Raw genomic sequence first — 21,042 nt, 5'->3', positions numbered from 1 at the left:
TCTCTTTTTGCTCACGGGTCTCATTTGCTTGTTTTGCTTTGTATGATGTTCTTCGTTTTGCAAGTCTTTCATCTTTTTCCTCAGGGGTCTCATTTGCTCGTTTTGCTTTATATGATGCTCTTTGCTGTGCTGCTTTTTGCTCACAGGTCTCATTTGCTTTCTTTGCTTTGTATGATGTTCTTTGTTCTGCAAGACTCTCTGTCTTCTGTTGATAGGTTTGTTTTTCTTGTTTGTCCTTGCATATTGCGCTTTGGATTGCAAGACCTTGCACTTTTTTATCATTTAAATTTGATGCTGCATTTGGTGACATTACTAATTGATTCAAGAGGCCTTCATTCCTGTTCTCTGGCATAGCACTTGGATGTTTGCTTGTGGTGCATGGCACAATGTTTTTCCCAGTACTTTGGTTACAATGTGGTGCAAATGGAAATGCTGTGTTTGGTTGTTGTAGGTTCTCTTTCGTAGATACAAACTCTGGTTTAACCAAGGTGTATGTGTGTTGTTGTTGAACTTGAAAGCAGTTTTCTGACTCAATCATAGAAGAAACATTGCTAGTCAGATTGATAATGTGTATACCAGTAGGTTCAACTGATAAGAAAACATTTTCTGCTTGTACTGGGACAACCTCAAAATTGCATGTTGTGTTCCAGTTAAGTTGTTGCAAGAATGAAACTAGATTGCTGTTTGAACTGTGCATGCTTAAAGTAGAAGTGCCATGGCTATCTGGCAATGCTGTTATGGGACTTCTGGCATGTGAGTCATAAACAAAATACTTGTTATCAGCGTGCAACAATGCTACTGTTGAACCAGTTATTCCATGTGCTGTTATGAAAAGACAAGTGTTGGATTCAGCAAATGCTGCTTCTAGGGCTTTCTTTAAGGTGTAATAAGGATAGACTGCTTCTGTGGCAAATATGTCTCCAGTGTAAGACTCTTTTATTGATACACGTACAGTATTGTTGTAAAGTTGCAAATAGTCTGGAATATCATCAACGGAGAGGAACTCCACACCAGATCTTAGTGATGGTTTTATGTAGGTGTATAGTGCATCTCCTTGAAAAAGTACACCATCAAGGTCTGTACTTGTCCAGGTAATTGCTTGTCTGCAAGTACTGTGGTTAACAACTGCCATTAAAGCATTTGCAGTGCATTGTTTGCCTCTATTATCTCCACTGAAAATGATGTCACCTTGGTGGTATTTTCCCGATAAAATAGATTCACACATTGTTCACAATATATGTGTTCTTTGCTTGACTTTATTTGCACAATGCACAGTGCTCAGTGGCACGATTGAGTCTGGTGTGTGCAAAATGCACAGTGCTCAATGGCACGATTGGTCTGGTGTGTGCAAAATGCACAGTGCTCAATGGCACGATTGGTCTGGTGTGTGCAAAATGCACAGTGCTCAATGGCACGATAGGTCTGGTGTGTGCAAAATGCACAGTGCTCAATGGCACGATAGGTCTGGTGTGTGCAAAATGCACAGTGCTCAGTGGCACAATTGGTCTGGTGTGTGCAAAATGCAGTGCTCAGTGGCACGATTGAGTCTGGTATGTGCAAAATGCACAGTGATCAATGATCTGTTAATAGGTCTCAAGGTCTAATTTGGTTGGATCAAGGACTCTCTTTCAAACCTCTTTGGTTGGATGCAAAATGTAATGCGTAGATTTCAGCAGAAGAAGTATAAATGTGTACTGTGTAAAATCTTATTGAGTACAGACTTTTGCTAGCTGTAAGTTTCTGTATATTACTGTGTCACTTGTATATATAGCAGAGAACAGTCTAAGGCGTCACTGAAACAGAAAGAAAATATTGTCTTGATCACATAACATCTTACTAGTACCAACAAAAAGCAAAAATCTACAAAAGTTCAGGTGTGACATCTTGCCAACTGCTTTGCTGATTGTTTAACAGTTAGCTACAATCCGTTGTTTTCTACTATTCTTTGGAAATGTATGTTTTAATGTATTAGAATCCGATCCATCTTTTCAACTTGTACGATATTTTTACAATCAAAAATGCCCTGCATAATGCCTCGCATCGGCTCAAGCACAGTGCACCATTAAACTATCTAAATTCTCGTCAATCCCCACACACTGGTTTTACTAAAAAAACTATATACCGTTCCTTGGAAATATGTTTCAATGTGTCCGAATTCATGATCACTATCTTTTCAAATTGTACGTTACTCTTACGATCGAAAATGTCCTGCAGGACCTCCTGCAGCTGCATATATAGACGCACGCCCCCCTCCCACCCGCACGTAAACTGTTCCAATCGTTGCACAATAAACTTGACTGTATACCCTCCACAAAATCTTTCGTCAAATGTCGTGCTCATTTTACTCACATGACACTACGCCTTAGAATGTAATGTTATATTTTAATACATCCGAATTCCAGAAAGATAACTTTACAAACTGTACCAATTTCTGTACGATAAAAATCTCACCTCCTCCGCACCGTCAACGCCCGTGAGGGTATTTACCGGAATAACCCGAAATGACCCGGAATAACCCGGAATAACCGTAATATTTCTTGTTCCCATGGCCATATATACATTATTTTATGCCAAAATATTGCATTCTGCGATCTTAACTTATCAAAGCACACTGTATTTCGGTAGCTTTCATCCTTTATTAAGGTTATTCCGGGTTATTCCGGGTTATTCCGGGTTATTCCGCTAAATACCCGGACCCGTCAACGCTATCGCAAAATGAACCGTGCGATTTAACGACAACTCCTCAAATGTTACATGACCAGTGTTTTACTGCAAATCAAGAAACATTTTCCTTTCCTAGACTTTGCTAATGAGCGCTGCAATGTTTTCTGTACGAGTAGAGGTCATGGATAAACAGTATTCTTACAACGTTTATTTGAAGGGCTAAGAAGGGCTGAGAATTGTCGTAAAAACGCACGGTACATTGCGTTTATTTGAAGGGCTGAGAAGGGCTGAGAATTGTCGTAAAAACGCACGGTACATTTTGCGACCATAGCAGACCCATCCAAGGACGAACCATTAAACCGGGCACAAAGCCGGGCGCCTTCGGCGCCCCGGCAAAAAAAGAACATTTGTATGTACATGGTGTAGGATAACTTACATATCATCTAGAATGGAGTATATAACATCATATCATCGACAACAATATTTGCAATGAGAGGTCAGGGTCTGTATATACACGTGTATGACTAATTTACCATGCGTAAGGGTTGCCTAGACATTCCCACAATTTTCTTTCATAGCCTTGTTTATTCTAGTTTAATCACAAATCTTAACAAGTCCAAGATAATGTATAAAACTTCTCTTCTCACAGATTTGAATAAATTAAATCAGAGTATAGGTGATTACTTGCACAGGGTGTGTCGAAAAAAACAGACAACTCGTCTATTGTTACATTTTCTCCCAAGGCCTAAGGTATTTTGTTGTAACTCTCCAGAGAATGTTTATTCGGTGCCATTTTAACATCTGAAAACTGCATATGATTAAAAAGACGGAGAAAAGGCGTGGACATCATTTCAGGGTGTCTGTCTTGGACTGTACAATCTTGACGAGTTCATCGGAACGCTCACACTCAAGACGTACCAGGTAAGGCAAACTTATGTGTATGCTTTATTCCATCTCTAGAAGTCTGGGATAAATTTTTAAAGAAGTTTTATCAGTTCTAGATGTAACTTATATATGTTAAGCTTTATGCTATACATCTATTTTGTACTTTATGTGATAGTTGTTGCCATACTTTGTACCATGTACAATTGTCGTGCAATAAAGTTCTTCATATATATCTGGGTCCAATGTTTGACTTTTAGAGGGATTTGTTGACTAAAGAAAGTGTGTTTTGAAAATACATTGTATAGCAAAGGCCGGATAAAAATTGGCTTACTAGGTAGTTTGAGGCTGAAGGAATTCAGTTTTTTTCCCATTCGAAAACCAGGATACACAATGGTGAGTCAAAGTAAAAAGTTATTCACATAAAAAAATACCTAAACCAAAAAAAATTCGATACGTAATTCATACGGAATGGACTATACGCACTCGTGTGAACTGGTCCTTACGATTGCTGTTGCATTAAGCTCTTTGGATGAGTACTTGAGTGACACATTGAGTTATCTTAGCGTACAAATTGAGTTATCTTAGCGTTCTAGTGTAGGTAATAACAGTGTGGACATCGGAATCCTTGCGCATTTTAATACCAGATCACATTTGACATAGGATAAGCGTTTCTTATTAGCCTGGTATCAAACCTTTTATAGTCGCTGGGTGTTCAATTCTGTCGTACTAGCTCTCCGTAAATATTTCCGGAGGGGACGAAAAACACTTTGTAGCTATCATATAATAGTAGCTCTCGATACGTATGCTAGGCTATGAGCTTAATAAACGTTGCCATTAACGTTGTGGTAGTAATTACTGTAACATCACCAGACCTTTAAGTTAACTGCATATCTAATGAATTTCTATTGGAACTATTATGGATGATATTTTGATACTTTAAGAATGTTTTAAAGCACATTGTATATTTCTATTTAAGTGATGATTTTCTCATTTTTCTTGATATTCGTGACGGACATTTCTTTACTAGTTACTAATGTTACTTCTTTTTAAATTTACAGTCTAACTGACTACAACCCCTTGTTGTTTCAGACCTTCAATTGCGTCGATCTTAGAAAACTCAAGAAGTTCACTTGTATCAACATGGGAAACTCGGCAGGAGCAAAAGGTAGTCCTATCTACATTGACGAAGTTTGTCAAGATGTTCATCAACAGACACCTATACCAACACCAACACCAATACCAACACCAACACCAACACCAACACCGACACCGGTACCGGATGAACTGGAAGAAAAACCTAGGGAGGACAAACCCAAACCCAAACCTGAACCCAAGGCGACGAAAAAGGAGACAGCTGAGAAGTCGCAGCCGACGGTATGTTCACTTTATTAATAGATATAGTATGATATACATAATCTGCAAAGATGGAAGAATGCCTACTAGTATGATAGGAGTATCAATGGACCAAAAAAGCTAGCATATCACTTTGAAATCCCATATATGATTCGTAGCAGCTCTTTTTAGTAGATTTAGGAGCTTTGCGTATCGAGATATTGTAGGTTTAAACCCCGACCGGGTTTATCTATTGAAGACTTGCTACCTACTGTAGTGGTTGTGCAAAGGTGTTCCCAAGGGGGTATGGAAACGAAGTCGGACGCCACCTATAAGCCATAAGGTGTCTGTATCTTTAACTTAATGAGCTTATAAGACTGTTCACTGCATCTACCATGCCAGTTTTTTCTTTTCGGGGCCTCTTTATTCAAGAGGAACTGTTATATACCAAGCAATTGTTTACATTTTGTTTAGTGGTTTTGTTCACAGGAGTTTTCTGCATGTATTGTCTTTTCTCGTTGGGATTTGCCAATCACAATGTATATCACAGTATGTCAGTACGCCATTTACGTCCATATTCCTGTAATCATAGACAGACACGAGTATTACTGTACAAATTGACTTATCACTGTTGCCGAACATTGTACAGTGTATAGTACAAATGTCGTGCAATAAAGTTTATTCATTCAATGCCGCTAGGTCTTGTTTTTACAACGGGTTGAGAGATACGAGTCTTTGATGAGTCCAAGGCGTGGCCCTACATCTACTTGATTTGTTTTTCCAAGGCGTGATCCTACATTGTCTTCATTTGTTTTTCCAAGGCCTGGTTCTTGTGTCATTTGGGAAGATCCTATAGTGCGCTGGAACGTAATTCTTGCAGATTGCTTTCGGGCACAGTAACGGCCAACGTGGAGCTCGAGGTTGCCACAATTATAACATAGCAATGTTTCTTACAAAAGTCGTTTGGATATTTAAATCACTCATTTATTTACTAGATAGATGTTAGATGATTATAGAATGAACCAATTGATTTGTTGACATGTAATTAAGTACTGCCAGTCATTGATTAATGAAATTCCTCTTACTTGCTTTACAGACTGTGGACAACATGGTCAGCTTAATGAACACACGACATCGCGTCTACGATGTCAAAGTGCTGTCCCAGCATAGCGCTGACAAAACACCACCGTCCGCACCTGACACCATCACCCTCAAGAAAACTTCGGCTGGCATGCAGCAGCTGAAGATAGGCCAAGACGTCATGAGCACATGGAATTGGGATAAATCCGCCAACAAGCTGATGTGGAACGATGGAGAGCATGCCGGCCATATTGCCTTTCCCCACGAAGAGAGCACACGCGGGTACGGGACCGTGAGCCGCGGTCTAACGTCCTTCTCCGTCATGGCAACACTGCGACCAGTTACCTACAGGTGTTGTCTTTCAAGTAACGCCGGGGCGTACGTGAAACAAGAAGGGTCGGCACTCAAGCTGATGTGGGATGACACTACCGACAAGTGGACACACGCCACGTGGGATGATGACGTCATAAGCTTTACGTATGGCCTAGAGGAGCAGTTCTTCATCGGACAGAAGACCTACAAAGTTAACATCAATTTCGAAGACCTGCAGACGAGCGTGACGTACAACCCTGCGGAGGGAGACTTCTCCTTCGTCCTCACCCCTGAGTTCCAGGCGGTGTTTCAGCACGAGAACGACACAGTGTCTGTTCCCGATAACCCCCGAGATGACGACAAACACGTTTTCCCGTACCTGCTTCAGTTTACTTTCAACGCTGAAGCGTCCGAGTTTTCTGGCGCAATACTCACCAAGGCACTGGACGCAGCAGCGGGAGAAGTGTACGCTGTTAAGGCGTATGTCCATGAAGCTGAGGAACTATCTCTTGGCGCGCCAGCACCTCTACATCTTAATGGCCAAGAACTTATCAACATGTCCCAGTTCAAGAAGGATGACAGTGGCAGGTGGTATGACGCTATCCAGCAGAAGTCTATGGCGGATTTCTACACAATCCTACAGTACTACATGGATGGAGACCTCCGTAAAAAGTACATGGGGATGAACAATGCTCCCGACCTGGACCCATCAATCAAGCAAATCGCCGACACCAATGGTAGTCCGTCCGACGAACAGATAGAGAACGGTGACGACGGTGTTGCCAAGGATTGGTACAAGACCCTGAGTGTTGCCTATCTTGTCCAGGCACTTCCTAACGTGTGGACAAATGACGAGTACTCCGGGAAACTCAACGCCATTCGAGCTAAGAAGTGGCTGAAGACGGAGACATCAACAGCAAGCGTTTTCAATGCCCAGTCTCCAGAGCTGTACAAAAACCACTGGCTGCGGGACATGCCGAGGATGGGAGATTTTCTGGTGGACCAGATGCAAAACAGGGCCAAGTACGCATCTTACATCGAACAGGACAAAAGCTCTTGGATAGAAGAAATCGAATCCAGCGTCGAAGATCCCACTAACCAAGCCTCTATGTTGGCTATCATAGAAAGTCTGACTACGTTAGGAAAGCAAGGGAAGTACTGGGCCTATTGGTTCTTCCGTGACATCGCCCAGCCGTCTTCTCTTCAGATGCTTCAGATGCTCTCCGTCGGGGGAGCCGCGTCACTGGACGGATCAGCGTTCTCCAGGCAGATCCAGCAGAACTGCGCCATTCTCGGCATCTTGGACAGCAGCGCCACGTTTCAGGAACAGTACGTTAAGATCATCCAGATCTTCCAACTGACGAACATCCTCCCCCAATTGCTCGACTTCAGCGGTGACATGACCAACTACCAGTACGCAGTACAGGACATCCTGAAAGGGTTCGAGGAGAAGTACATCGACAGCACAGATCCAAAGATGCAAGAAGCCGCTAAAGAGATCCAAGAGAAATTGAATCAGAAAAATCTGGAGGATCTCATATCTCAGCTGCAAAAGATGGCTTCGCAATTCACAGGAGACTACAACTTCACAAAGCTGATGACCTATGTTGATAACGAGTACGCAAAAGGCTCCCTGTACCTGCTAGGTAAACTTGTGGCCAGTGCAGCGATCTGTGGAGGTATCATGTTGTTCTACTTCGGAGTCAAGAACTGGAAGTCTCTGGATGGAGCGAAGAAGGCGCAGGTCATCAGCGATGGTGTCCTGGTGTTCACTGGCGTGGCAGCAGGGTTGGTTAAGCGAGGGGTCAGCTTGTACGAGATCTGGGGGACGGAAGCAATGGAGTACAAGAACGTGGCAAAGATCGCGTTCGAAGGCGACTGTCAGGAGTCCATCACTCGCGCATCGAACGGCTTTAGCAAGTGGATCCTAGAGAAGAAAGGAGGCGACATAGAGATTGGAGTCGACGCGGCCGCTGAAGAGGCTGTAGTGGCGGGCGAAGAGGACATGGCCTTAGTGGAAACTCTGTTAGGCAAAAACCTTGACGAATTCATGGCAACCCGTTTCGGTGCTTCTTTGGCGGTTTTGGGTCTCGTTTTTGGAGCCATTTCTCTCAGTAAATCGACAACGGGTCTGGAGAAAGCAGGAAATGCCATGGGAGTCGTGGCGTCTACCCTCCAGATCTGCTCGACGTTTGGGGCCTGGCTAATCCCCGAGGGAGCTGAGATCGCAGGAGTGGAGTGCGCGGCGATCTGCTCCTGCCTGGGTGCGCTGGCGGTGGCGGCTGCTCTGGTCGGGGTGGTCCTGCTCATCGTGGAGCTGCACAAGAAAACCCCGTCTCCGCTGGAGGACTTCGCGAAGAAGCAGGCCAACGACGCAGGCCTGTACATGCCGCATGGAGCAGACATCGACAGCTTCCAGAGCTACCAGCCAAACGGAGAACTAGAGAAGGAGGGAATCAGCCTCCAGCTTAACGGGTCGCCCAATAAGTACCTACAGTTCAACGCAGACGGGTCCCTGACTCTCACCCAAGCAACCAATGGTCCAGACACCGTCTTCTACATGACCACCGACTCGTACGGTAGAGCCAAGTTCATCGCCAACTTACCTAACGACGACAACACGGCAATCGTGACCAAGTACCTTACAGTTGATGGACAAGGTCAGTTGTCCGGAGCAGACCAGCTGACCGGAGATTCGGCCAGCCAGCAGCAGTGGGTCGCCGAGTGTCAAGGGTCAGTCCAGCGAGATGGAGACGGGCACCTGAAGTCGGCCAACTTCAAATTCTACAGCCAGTCCCTGTTCAAGGCGCAGGATAAGAAGTTCTACCTGGGAGGATCCGGTGACGTTGCTGAAGTGTCGGAGTCAGAGCAGAAGTCCTGGGGTGTGTCCATGTGCTCCACGAAGCCTGTCGGTCTCAGGATGGATGACATCACTCTCTTCGACTTCCAGATGGACCAGAAGTTCTCACCGACTCTCCTGAACCCCGGCAGCGACCCCAGGAAGTGGAACATCAGGCCAGACCTGCCGGGCTTCATGGAGCTGGACACGGCGACGGGGGCCATCTCACAGAAGGCGGGAGTCGCACCGAAAGTCACCGCTTCCAACACCTACACCCTGACGGTGGAGAACAACCTCGGCTCAACCTCCGCAAAGTTTATCTTTAAAGTCGGAGAGTATCCGGATGGGGCATGAAGGGGAACGGCCACCGAAAGAAATACGTGCATATTATATATATTGGATATGCAAAATAAGTACAGGAACTGTTGGTGATGAAACGTTTCGATTATTAGGGACTCGTATCTGTGCAAATTAGGTGCGACTTATATGGAATACATACTATGTATGTGTCATTCTGGTGACAATTTAGGGATTGAGAATGCATTGCGTCTTTACTTTGTGTATTGTTGAGTTATCTAAGTCTTATAAACAAAACCTGAAATACACAGGGAAGGCTGGTAGTTTATCCCTGTCCGTATGGTGAATTCTCAGGATGTAAGCGTTTCACGTACATTATTTTCTTATATTGTTACATCTGTATGACATGGCAAGAAACTGTTTGGTGCAAGTTCGACATATATACATTTAGTGAGAGTATTTGTATGGTGCTGCTTAGATAATTATAATGATTAGATATTTTGATAGCTCGAAAAGGGCCAGCTTTCAGAAAGGTATTAAGTGTACCGGGGTAATGCTTATTTGAAAACTTATTATACAACCTGTTGGAACAAATAAAGAAAATGAACGGTGAAATTTCGTATCCCTTTATTTCCATACCGCGAGCTTTCAGGTGTACGTGCACTTAGAACCATTACAACGTATTTCAATCAAAGCGAAATTTGATGAAATGATACAGTATTTGAGGCATTGCCCCATTGTTAAAGCTTATCATATAAATCTGTGGAGCACACATGTTCAAGATACGTGTTGCCATTGGACTTGCAATTTGGAAGGAAAAGAAATTTTGTTTGCTCCCCTGAACCTTTGGTATATACATTAGTAGGCTGGAATATAAGCATAAATATGTTCTATCATTGATCCTATAGTATAAAGATTGCTGGTAAAATATCCTAATAAGATTCAGTGATGGAAAACAGAATACTAAGGACCTCAATCTGTAATCAAGAGTCAATTCATACAGCTTTATGTTTGTCAATGCCTAGTTTTCCTCAAATAGAAAATACACCATGAACAGAAGTGTTAGTTGTATGGATAGTAGTATTAGGGTCTGACACCGTGAGCAGATGCAAAAGAAGACATCTAAAAGCTCTCATAAAAGCACAATATAAGAGATCTGAGACGCCGACTTTAAATTCTAACTGAAATAAACGTAAGTAGACCACCTAGATACAGCCACCCATACTTTTTACAAATGCGGAAATCCCGTCATACAACTGTGCCAAAGAAAGGCACTGACATGCACACAAGTAGGGATTAACCAATATTCTGTTTCCACTCGAATTTTCCACTCTGAAGGACAACAAGATCCTAGACGTTACGAGTGATACTTTTCTCTAAGTCCATCTGGTATTACGTGACTGTTCAGGTGCTACGTGCGAGGGGTAACAGTTGACAACACTAACCAAGGTACGACTGTTTAGTAAACACACACTGGTCAACACAAACAATTAGATTTTGGGAGGAGATCTCTATTTTTCCGTTCATGCTTGGGGAGTGGTGTGTCTGTGTGAATTGTTAGAGGGTCTGCATGCCTTTCTCCTTTAAGCGTTACGAGCCATTTTAATTCACCGTTAATCGTTACCAAGATCCCCAATGCAGACCCTGTTGTTTTGCAGGTTTCCTTGTTTCTCCAACGTTATTTTCTCGCTCTATTGTAATCATGACGTAATCTACTAAAAACGAAAGGTCAACATCATCATCACCCAAACACCTGAGTTTCTGACGGGCGCTTACTACACACTCCTACAGTTTCTGGTCGAGCAAGTCTTGCAATACATTTGCAAAACATCGCTGGGTATCTACGGCCAACTGGACACTGTCCGGATCGAGTGGATTAGACACAAAGGGTCAGCTTTAGACAGTGGACTGACCTGCGAGATTAACAACAATGGCCAGTAGGAGGCAGCGGCGAAGGGAGAGAATAAAAGGTGAGAAGGAGGTAGTCTCAAACGTTCATTTTATTTCCTAACTGTGTTAGGTGTCGTAGTGAACATAGAGAAATGTAGAGACATACATGTATATCATGGTCTCATGTGTGCGAGTTAAAACAAATTGACAACTTGGATAGTTTCTTTAAAAGTCAACTTTATGTCAGCAACGTAGGAACTACGTCAGTTATGTTGTGGCGTTTAGACATCTAAAATGTTGGATTGGGCATTAAAGCAGGTATTGTATATAACAGTGAGTCTGTCACGATCCCCTCTAGCTGTGTGCGGTACGATGGCAAAAGATTGTTTCTGCGGAAACGATATCCAATGGAAATTTAAAGAGAAACACCCAGGCTAGTCAAAACACTTCAACAATATTGTTTGACAACGAGACAGGTGGCGCTCTCCCAGCCTACACAATATTTCTGGAGCAGAAAATTCCACCGCTGTATAATTTGTGGAACTCGGACTTGTGTGTATCGTCATTTTTTGCAATGATCAAACTGTTGCCTGATTCCAGAGATGCAAGATTTTACAATGTGCAAGATTTAGGTAAGCTAGAATCACGTTATGGCTTACAAGTTTGTATGGTACGGGCGGATGCTTGGTTTTTAAATTTCTCTTAACAGCGTGTCCGTCAAGGTTTGCTATTGTAAGATCTAGTTACGCCGTCTTGGAGCAAACAGTTGCATTTTCAGACGAGTAGAATGTGTGTGTTTGGGGGGGGGGGGGTACTAACTTCTAGTTTCGGCTACGAATATTGAAGTTTACGAGTATTGAGTGAGGTATGCACTCGATCTGTGATTCATTTTTTTCTGTCCTACAGCTATTTTGTAAGATTGTACATTTATAAGAATTATCTTTTCTCAGATGATGTAACGGGGCGACAAAGATATATGTCTAAGTTAAGTCTAGTTGTTGACGTAGATGAAAGATTGTCCATGTTGGAAACATATAGGTCGTTTGTACTATATTCCTTATTATTAATGTGAGTAGAAATCCCTTCGTGGTCAGCACTTCCTCCAATCTAAAGTGTAAATGATTGGTCCATTTTTAAGCGACTTTTGCACGGTTCAAAACAACAATTAAACTATGCCAGGATTTCTCGTTCTTAGATTTCGGAGAGAGCGCAGGAGAATGTATTCGTTACGCTGAAACTGTACCGTGATATTAAGTCAGGCTTGAGTGAAATAGACCAGCTGTGTTGCTGAGTTTATTCTTCGACTGGACAAAAACGCCTGATCTAGTTAACGTTGTAAAGAAACAATACTGGAAAATCTGCTCACGATATAACGTTATGGAACAGTTCAGTTATGTGTAACCGTATTTGAATTGAAAATTGATAAGAGAAGTACAAAGGAGCACCATCAGGTCTGAAATGTTTGCAAAGCATATTCGCTCTTTATGTTATGTTTGTGCTGTTAAAATACTTAATTTTTTTTTTGGTAACACTCTCACCCGTGATCTTTCCCGGTTCGCCCCTCAGTTTACAGGATGACATTTTTATAATTGGATGTTTTAGCTCGCAGTTATACATCCTTCCAGTCAACTACACACTAACTACATCATTTGGACTCACACTTAATAAAAATCCTTGCAAAATATATCAATAACGTAAATGCACATACGACACGTTTTCCATTGTCCCCTTGTTGTTTCAAGCATCAACAGGTGGTTGTCCACAGTGCAGCAACGACATCTAGCAGGAAATATCAGAACTGCTAAACTATTAGCCAATATATGTTTTTCATGTATTTTTGGGATCTCCCATCGCTCAGATTTATATCCTTATGTCATCTTTATGCTTTTTCTACAGCTAAGCTAACTGATATGTCTGAATCCGCGAATGGCTCGCCCCAAGGAGACGAACCGAAGACCAAGGGAACGAGATCAGGCAGACGGTCCGTCCTTGGTCACGTGAAGATGTCCGGTCAGAGGTCAAACATTCCAGAGATGTTCAAAGTGAAAGTTTTGGTGCTCGGGCCCTGCGAGGTAAGAACGCGCCAAAATACATTGTTTACAACTTAAGGGATTATCATGAGTTGCCTTTAGAATTTCCTGTTTTTAATGTTCCCGTTCCACTAGGTTTTTGGTAAGCAGAGTCCTCAATTAACGCCGGAAACAGTCAAAATTTTGACCTGCTTTCTGGGTTGGGGAGGGGGGCGAGGTTGTCGTCATGGAGATAGGACGCTTTTGGCCGATCCTGCAATAAACATGTTTTAGCACCATAAAAAGTAGACGGAAAACATTATGTTTTTTTTTATGGCTTTTGTTTGTTTAGTTACTACATATGTAGTGTTGCGTGTAACTGTAAGGCCGATAATTGATAGGATGTTCCTGTCATAAGAAATTGCAGTGGAGATCACAATTTTCCCCCCACTATAATTTGACAGGATGTTTCTGTCAATAAAAGATTTGATGGTTACCATGGTAATATGATAAATAATTTTGTTTTGTTTTATTTGAAATGCTAATGTTGATGTTTTACTCGTATTTGTACCCACTAGAGCGGGAAGACGGTCCTGTCCAACTTCCTGGCTGATGCCACAGAGATGAGTGGGGACTACATGCCCACACAGGGCGTCAGGTCAGTTTCTCATCATCTCCAAGCAGGTCGATCGATGACCAGGGCAGTATCCAGAGGATTTAACAGTGTCCTCCATGTTTGAGTGCATGCATATCTTAGGGGTGGTTGGACACTGTTTTAGCCCTTTGGATAATATCTTTGCTGCCATTATATCTGCTTGGAGATTGTGCAGTACAGTTGATGGTAAGGTGGTCTTGTGGTAATGGGCTGTTGACTCAGAATATAAAGTCTTCTGGAAAGGCACTGTATACCACATGTGTAACCCATTTTCATGACAGTGCAGTGCGTTGGTGCGGGTTATTTTTACCAGCCCCTCCACTATACTAAAAAATTCTGGGGAGAACCCTGCTGTTTTATGCTACATAAAAAAGACAATTTACCAGTTTCATGATGCAAACAAGGAAAGAGTTGGTTGTTGGTTAAAGCTTGGGGTATTCTTGCTAGACATTTACACATCACCAATATATAATGCTTGACTTATCTTTTCTTTTCTTTTCACCGCTTGAATGATTGAAATTTTTGACAGTCTTAGAAAAACAACAAAATGAAATTTTTCCACCTTTTTTCAGGATCTTGGAGTTTGAAAACAATGGGCTGAATGTTGGAGGAAGAACTGTCAATGCTGAGGTGGAACTGTGGGATTGCAGTGGAGATCACAAGTAAGAATACAATATTTTAGTCAGAAAGTTCAACTTTGAGTTCTGTATAAAATCTAACCTGTATATGGCTGAGATCTATACACCAGTATTTACTAATTGTACTGATTATTAATTTCTCGTATGCAGATTTTATTTTGAATTTCAGTGCAGTCTCATCACTTTTTTTTTGCCTGTACACAATGTATTAGTTGATAGCATGTAGTAAATAATTACATATGATGAGTTTTGGTACTCTAGTCAAGCAAAAATAACTTAAGTAGCAGTGGACAGATTGCGATGATTATACTATATGGATAGGTCTTGGGAAGATAAAGGTTAATAGAAATTTTGGGCCTCCTATTGGCTTTCCATGGTAATGCACTGAAACTTTTTTCATTATTCTTTAGGTTTGAGCAGTGCTGGCCAGCCATTCAACAGGAGACCAACGGGGTTCTCTTGGTTTTTAACCCTGATCAACCCAACCACGACAAGGAGCTGGAAACATGGTACATGAAACAATATATGTTTAATTAGTAGTGATTGTAGATGTAGAAAGATACCACATTTTTGTATCACAGTACTTCAGATGCTTTACCAGTATGATTACACAACAAAGGTCTTTTATTCCTGTATTCATGATTATTGTGATTTACCAGTATTATTTCTTTAATTTCAGGTACAGCCACTTTGTGTCACAACAGGGTATGAAAGACTCCCAGTGTCTGGCCTTCGCACACCACAAACCCTCTACATCTGACAAAGCACGGGGTCACCTATGTAAGTACATTCTGAATTCTAAAAACTGAGTCATACAGTACAAAACTGAGTCATACAGGACAGAAAATTCTGTACATCTGACAAAACTTACAGGTACTACAGTACCAGTAACTTACTAATTTATGATAGTCAAACTTCTTAATGCTTTTTGTGATCTTTTCATCACTAGGACTGCAGACTTAGACGTAACATAAGGAACAGGTATCAATTCACAGAAGCTTAGGTGTAGGTAACAGAAACAGTAAACAGAATTTTTTTTCGGGGGGGGGGGGCTTTCAGTGTCTTGCAAGGGGATCTCGAATAAACAGGTAGTGCTGATTTTAACGACTGTAACAATATTTTCTTATTTTTCCACAAGTAAATACTTTATCTGGGTACCAAATTGGTACCAATTTTGACCTGACTACATGTAGTAGAAGAGTCTTGCAGTACTGTGAGAGTTCCCCATACCAACATGCTGCCCTGTTTATTATTGATCGTCTTTTGTATCATATTTCAGCCTCACTTCTGAGCAAAGTGACAGTCGTCCACAGCAATATAGATGAGGATGGGGACTCTGTCAGACAAGAGTTCTCCAACTTTCTCACCAACATCCTGTCCACCATGTCTGACAACAGAGACAAGGAGGAGCTCAGCATCATCAGCTAATCATGTGGGCATCACATGCTTGACATGTGATTGTCACATGCTTGATATGTGATTGTCACATGCTTGGCATGTGATTGTCGCATGTTCTCTATTAGAACACAGTCAGTAACTGTTGGTTATGTGTGACTTTATTTTAAAAGCATGCTTTAAAGTTTAAGGGATATGTACATACCTAATATTGTAATAATTATAAATGGTAAGATAAGCACCGGAAACAAAGAAAAGAACACTATGGAAACCATTTTTGTAGATTGTAATCATACTTTGGTTTAGGGCAGAATCTTGTTTAAAAAGTATCGTTATGTTTCAATTGATAGATGATTATGACCACACAAAAACTATGCTTGAGTTTGAAGTTGTTCAGATTCTTTATGTGATATGTTAGACATTTTGGTATAGAGTCTGCGTGTATTTTTTAGTATCTTTGGCTTTATGGATGACAATAAAAAGGCAAGGTACAAAGGAATTTCATGCAAAAAGTTTCATTTACTACTAATAGTGATCATGCATGTTTTTGTATTCATTTGGGCCTTATGATGTCCATACCAACTATTACTTGTGTTTGGATGTGTGTGGATACATGTGGGGATGATTGATACATGTGATGTTTCAATGTGTACATGTAATTGTATGTATCACATACTCACATGATACTGTATATTTTTTTATGTGTGCATGTGTGTATAACTATGTGTATGCACTTGTGTGTTTGCATGTGTGTGTGTACATTGTTTCTTTAAAACACTGATTTTTGCATGTATATACATTGTTTATGCATGAGTTTTAAGAAAATATTCTCAAAGTTACTAAAGGTTTGTTTTACCTTTGTTTTAAAACTGGCATTAAGATGAAGATACATGTAGTCTTCACTGCCAAATTAAGAGGCTGATACTGATAAAGTAATGGACCAGTAATGTTTATTTTCATCATTCAAGAATGGTAACTTAATTCAACACAAAGCCATACATACTAATACATTATTCCTCACTATCATCATCATCTTTATCTCTGTCTCTATAAAGATTAAATCTGCTTGGTAAGACTACTGGTATTTTCCAAACCACTCCCTATCGTATTTGCTGATATGTTGACTACACCCCATCATGTTCTTCTTTACCACATCCTCAAATGTGAACTCGTTCTGGTTGTTCTCCCTCCTCCATTCCTCTTCTCTCTCCTCCTCCTCCAACATTTCCTGAGTCACAACCTTAGCCTGGAAGGGTAACTTTTGTGCAATCTCCCTCAACATGGGGTGCACCACCTCAAAGTCTATCTTTCCACCCATTTCTACAATAATGCGGTCCTGTTTGATCGGCGTAACGTAGTGATCGATCGCGCCCTTCCCGCCGCCCATGCGGTGGCCTTGTCCCTTTTTGGTCAGGGGTTTGTATGGCGCCTCGATGCGCCATTTTGCCCACATCGTTTTTGTGTCCATGCGCCGGTTGATGGTGAGACGGATCATCTCGAAGTGTCCCCACCTCATGAGCCCTGGAGAGAGAGCCTGGGTGGAGAAACGAGATTTGTGGCATTTTTAGTTGCTATATACATAGACACATTTGCCATGAACAGTGAGGCACGGTATGCTAAAATACAGCTCTACCTAGACAATAAAATGTATTTTTCTTGTAAGAAAATGCATGTCTAGCTGTAGTTCTGAATCTACAAAATGAGATCTTATTTTCTAAAGCATTCTATGGGGAGTATAAGCTTCTGAAGTTTGATAATTACTGAAATAGACATTTAGCTACCAGTAGTATTTTCGTGTTGAAATTTTCAATGAGAATTCTGTCAATTTCTGGAAATGAAGTTCACTGAGGTCTTACTAAACAAAGATAAATTTAGTCTGAAAGTGTTTGTTTTTTCTGACAGCGGCAGCCTTTGCCTATGTCATGGAATGAAGAAACTAGACCTTTATTTTCTAATGACATATTTATGTAGATGAGACAAGTGATTCTTATCAATCATATATATAAACTCCTGCTTCAGAACAATAAATTCTACAGACACAGATGAATTTTCAAAATTTCATAAATTTGACTCCACCTGTAGTTGAATTCCTGTACAGTAGAAGCCAATTAATTGTACAACAGATAACTGCACACTTCTGTTAATTGCACAGAATCCCAAAGTCCCATAGTGATGCGGTCCAGCTAAATAACTTTGTTGCTTTGTTGCACTATCCGGATAATTGCACGCAATGTGCTAGCAAATGGGGAGTGCAATTAAACGGCTTCTACTGTATTATATTTTGTAGTTATAAATAATGAGGATGATGTTATGATAATTGTGCACACACAGCAACCATGCCATACCTTTATTCCATATTGTTTGCCAATCAACACAGTTTGTTCAGGATCTGCCGGTCCCCTCAGCATCTTGATCCCCCTGGGTTCCCTCACATGCTTCACCAAGTCTGGAACTCTCTGGTAGAACTTCAGCTTTGACTGCTCAGGGATCTCAACATCTACAGTACACAATACATCATGTTTAAATTCACTGGTGCACCTTACCAAAATTTTATATACCAAAACACGGAGTATGCCAACACATCAAATACTTGCAGGGTCACGCTTTTGGAAGTTGACCAAATGCCACTAGTAGTGGTACTACCAGTAATCTAGCCCCTGATGTAGTGCTTGCTCAACTGTGAGGCCAAAGGGCTATTGAAATGGAGATGGGCACTGCAGTATACACCTGAAGAAAGGTTTTAACTTACTAAGTAACAATACGATGTTGCACAAAAGTCATCTGGTGATACCTGATGATTCATAGGTGAAGAAGGCACGTCGCCTGTAAGGTCATCCTCTTGTCACTCGTTGTACAGTAATACTAAATTACTAATACTACTGTAAATTAGTCATACATAAGTCTGTATGTAACATCTATTATCATAATACCGGTACGTTTACGACGATTTCTCTAGCCATACTGATTTGACACATTGTCAACGCATCATTTTCTCCAGTTACATGTTGCTGTTATAGGTTACCCTTGCCACTTCTTCTGTGTAACTTTTCTGCCACTCTTGTCCTGCTAAAAGCGTAATATTGTAATTGTAACACGCCGCGGAATTACACGGCGAACGGGCGCGTGGTTGGGAGGGGGTAAAAAATACCGGTAGGAAGAAACACGGCACAATTAACTGCCGCTATGTACATTTATACATCCTCTGATGTTCCTTCCTTTAGTGTCAGTAAATGCATAAAACATAAACCTGCATGAGCATACAAGATATCATGAGAAAACGGACGTAAACTGTCAAGAATTTTCATTTAACTTCTGTCCGTCACAACCGCTATGACGTAACACTTCACTGCTAGCGTAGATATAAAAATGGCGGGAAAATGGCTGCGTACGTTCAATTTTGCCCATTCAGTCATAGATCCGGGCTATTATGCAACGGTTCTTCACACTTTTACATGAGTTGTAGGTCACCAACAGAAATTCAAGATTGTTGTTGAATCATGTTCGTCTTGTGCCGTCAGCATGTGTAATTATGATCTATAAATTTGGCAATGAATGTGACAGTGTGTTCGTCCCACGACGAGCTGCCTACCCCGAAAAAGATACTGAAAACTTTTGGCCTTGTTGTCTTCGAATGCATTGTTATCGATGCTTTGTAAATGATGTATTGGACACTTAGATGTCTGAAGTGTGCATACCTCAGAAATAACTATTGTTGCATGTGTAGATCTCTTTAAGTTCCAGTATTTTGAATCTACCGGTATAAGTCTTACTACCGGTATTATGCCAATGCATGTTACTGTTGATTAGGCGATATACATGTAGAACTCACGGTCATAGTTCCTGGGAATAGGGAAGTTCTTCAGTCCAGCAGAAAGTACACACACTGGTGGACAGACTTGCCTTTCTGTAAAGTTTAGTGTAAAGGAGAAAAAAAATAACATGTAAATCTTTACGTACTAGTAAATCGTTCCACAAAACTACCAGGATTATTCTGAAGGTGAAATAAGGTCTCATAACACAGTAATTATCCGCGACCCCCGTCCCCAAAAGTAGTTCGGGTTAAAATAGTGCATCGCGGTACTTGCAAAGGCCGTATTTATTCTTCCGTGCACGACAGCGAGGTGGAATCTGTGGTGAATAGTAGAGGAATACATCGGCGTTCATACTGTATAAGTTGGATTACGTCGCTTTTTCGGCCGGCGGGAATTTGCGCCTTGATATGTTACCGGCACTTCCTGTTCGCCGCCTGCAGTTCCATGACCTCCGCTGGGGGTCAAATCAAAGTGTCTGTTATAGAAAAACGAGCCGGCAAATCTATGCTCATCTTCAGATATTTTGTAGCTTGTACCCTCAACTTCAACATACTAAATTCTTGTGAATTGTATCTGCACCCTACTATAGGTTTTGAGTCGTCGAACCACCTCACTTTGGGGTCCTTAACCATGTAAATCCCCATACCCGAAAAACTGTGTTCTGAGACCTTCATCCACAGCGTGAATTCCCCAGGGACGGACAAGCACAGTAAATTTGAACGATATGTTGGTAATTGACCTCGGCTGACTTGAACTGTAACATTTTCGTTACCGTCTGACCCGCCGTTACCATGGCAACGGCCGCCTAGACCGTTCCCTATGCTTAAGTATAGGACTTAGTGCGGTCTAAAGCCCGCTCGACCCCCCCCCCTTTTTCCGCCCTAAAAAAGACAAACCCCCAACCCCAATCACTCAGAACGGTAGAATGTGGTCTGGCAAGCTCCTTATAACAGAAAAAGTCAACCAGAATATCAAGTTTGTTGAGATAATGAGACCAATTAGCGGCCCCTCAGATAGTCCTTGTACAGTGCCGACACCTGTGCTAGGCGCCAAAGTGCAAAGTTGGCCATATCTCAGGAACCATTTGGATTTCTGCTCTAAAAATTGGTACGGTTTTGTATCTTGACTAGTTTTATTGTATGAACGTAAAGAAATCCAAGGTCAAGTTGGCTTAAGGTCTCATAACACAGTAATTATCCGCGACCCCCGTCCCCAAAAGTAGTTCGGGTTAAAA

The 21,042-nt window shown here is 41.6% G+C and overlaps 3 protein-coding genes across 4 annotated transcripts in view; 2 read left to right on the top strand and 1 right to left on the bottom strand.

The window, feature by feature from the left end:
* The first annotated feature begins 3,477 nt into the window (after positions 1–3,477).
* LOC118425973 lies at positions 3,478–10,024 on the top strand. Its single transcript, XM_035835162.1, has 3 exons — positions 3,478–3,585; positions 4,639–4,923; positions 5,978–10,024. The coding sequence occupies exons 2-3, from the start codon at positions 4,690–4,692 to the stop codon at positions 9,464–9,466; spliced, it is 3,723 nt and encodes a 1,240-aa protein (XP_035691055.1). The 5' UTR covers positions 3,478–3,585; positions 4,639–4,689; the 3' UTR covers positions 9,467–10,024.
* A 1,300-nt stretch (positions 10,025–11,324) lies between these two features.
* Positions 11,325–16,495, top strand: LOC118426008 (intraflagellar transport protein 22 homolog). Of its 2 annotated transcripts, none has more exons than XM_035835220.1 (7): positions 11,325–11,379; positions 13,196–13,371; positions 13,887–13,966; positions 14,536–14,625; positions 15,012–15,110; positions 15,281–15,381; positions 15,881–16,495. In XM_035835220.1, the coding sequence occupies exons 1-7, from the start codon at positions 11,340–11,342 to the stop codon at positions 16,027–16,029; spliced, it is 735 nt and encodes a 244-aa protein (XP_035691113.1). In that variant the 5' UTR covers positions 11,325–11,339; the 3' UTR covers positions 16,030–16,495. The 2 variants fall into 2 exon arrangements, with proteins under 2 accessions (XP_035691113.1, XP_035691112.1); XM_035835219.1 differs by lacking the exon at positions 11,325–11,379 and adding an exon at positions 11,859–11,931.
* Positions 16,496–16,945: 450 nt separating this feature from the next.
* Positions 16,946–21,042, bottom strand: part of LOC118426010 (39S ribosomal protein L16, mitochondrial-like) — a gene marked incomplete in the record, with an annotated part of 7,711 nt that continues 3,614 nt past the window's right edge. Inside the window, 3 exon segments of the mRNA XM_035835224.1 lie at positions 16,946–17,530; positions 18,342–18,493; positions 19,826–19,896. Coding sequence (XP_035691117.1) covers positions 17,072–17,530; positions 18,342–18,493; positions 19,826–19,896 — 682 coding nt within the window.

Source organism: Branchiostoma floridae, chromosome 11, assembly GCF_000003815.2.
Source record: "Branchiostoma floridae strain S238N-H82 chromosome 11, Bfl_VNyyK, whole genome shotgun sequence".
Lineage (NCBI taxonomy): Eukaryota > Metazoa > Chordata > Leptocardii > Amphioxiformes > Branchiostomatidae > Branchiostoma > Branchiostoma floridae.
This window is presented reverse-complemented; position numbering and strand designations above follow the sequence as displayed.

Coding starts and splice junctions, on each gene's coding strand:
- LOC118425973 (XM_035835162.1), top strand. CDS start 4,690: ATGGGAAACTCGGCAGGAGCAAAAGGTAGTCCTATCTACATTGACGAA. Junction 4,924..5,977: donor CTGAGAAGTCGCAGCCGACG/GTATGTTCACTT, acceptor CTTGCTTTACAG/ACTGTGGACAACATGGTCAG.
- LOC118426008 (XM_035835219.1), top strand. CDS start 11,874: ATGATCAAACTGTTGCCTGATTCCAGAGATGCAAGATTTTACAATGTG. Junction 14,626..15,011: donor GATTGCAGTGGAGATCACAA/GTAAGAATACAA, acceptor ATTATTCTTTAG/GTTTGAGCAGTGCTGGCCAG. Junction 15,111..15,280: donor GACAAGGAGCTGGAAACATG/GTACATGAAACA, acceptor CTTTAATTTCAG/GTACAGCCACTTTGTGTCAC.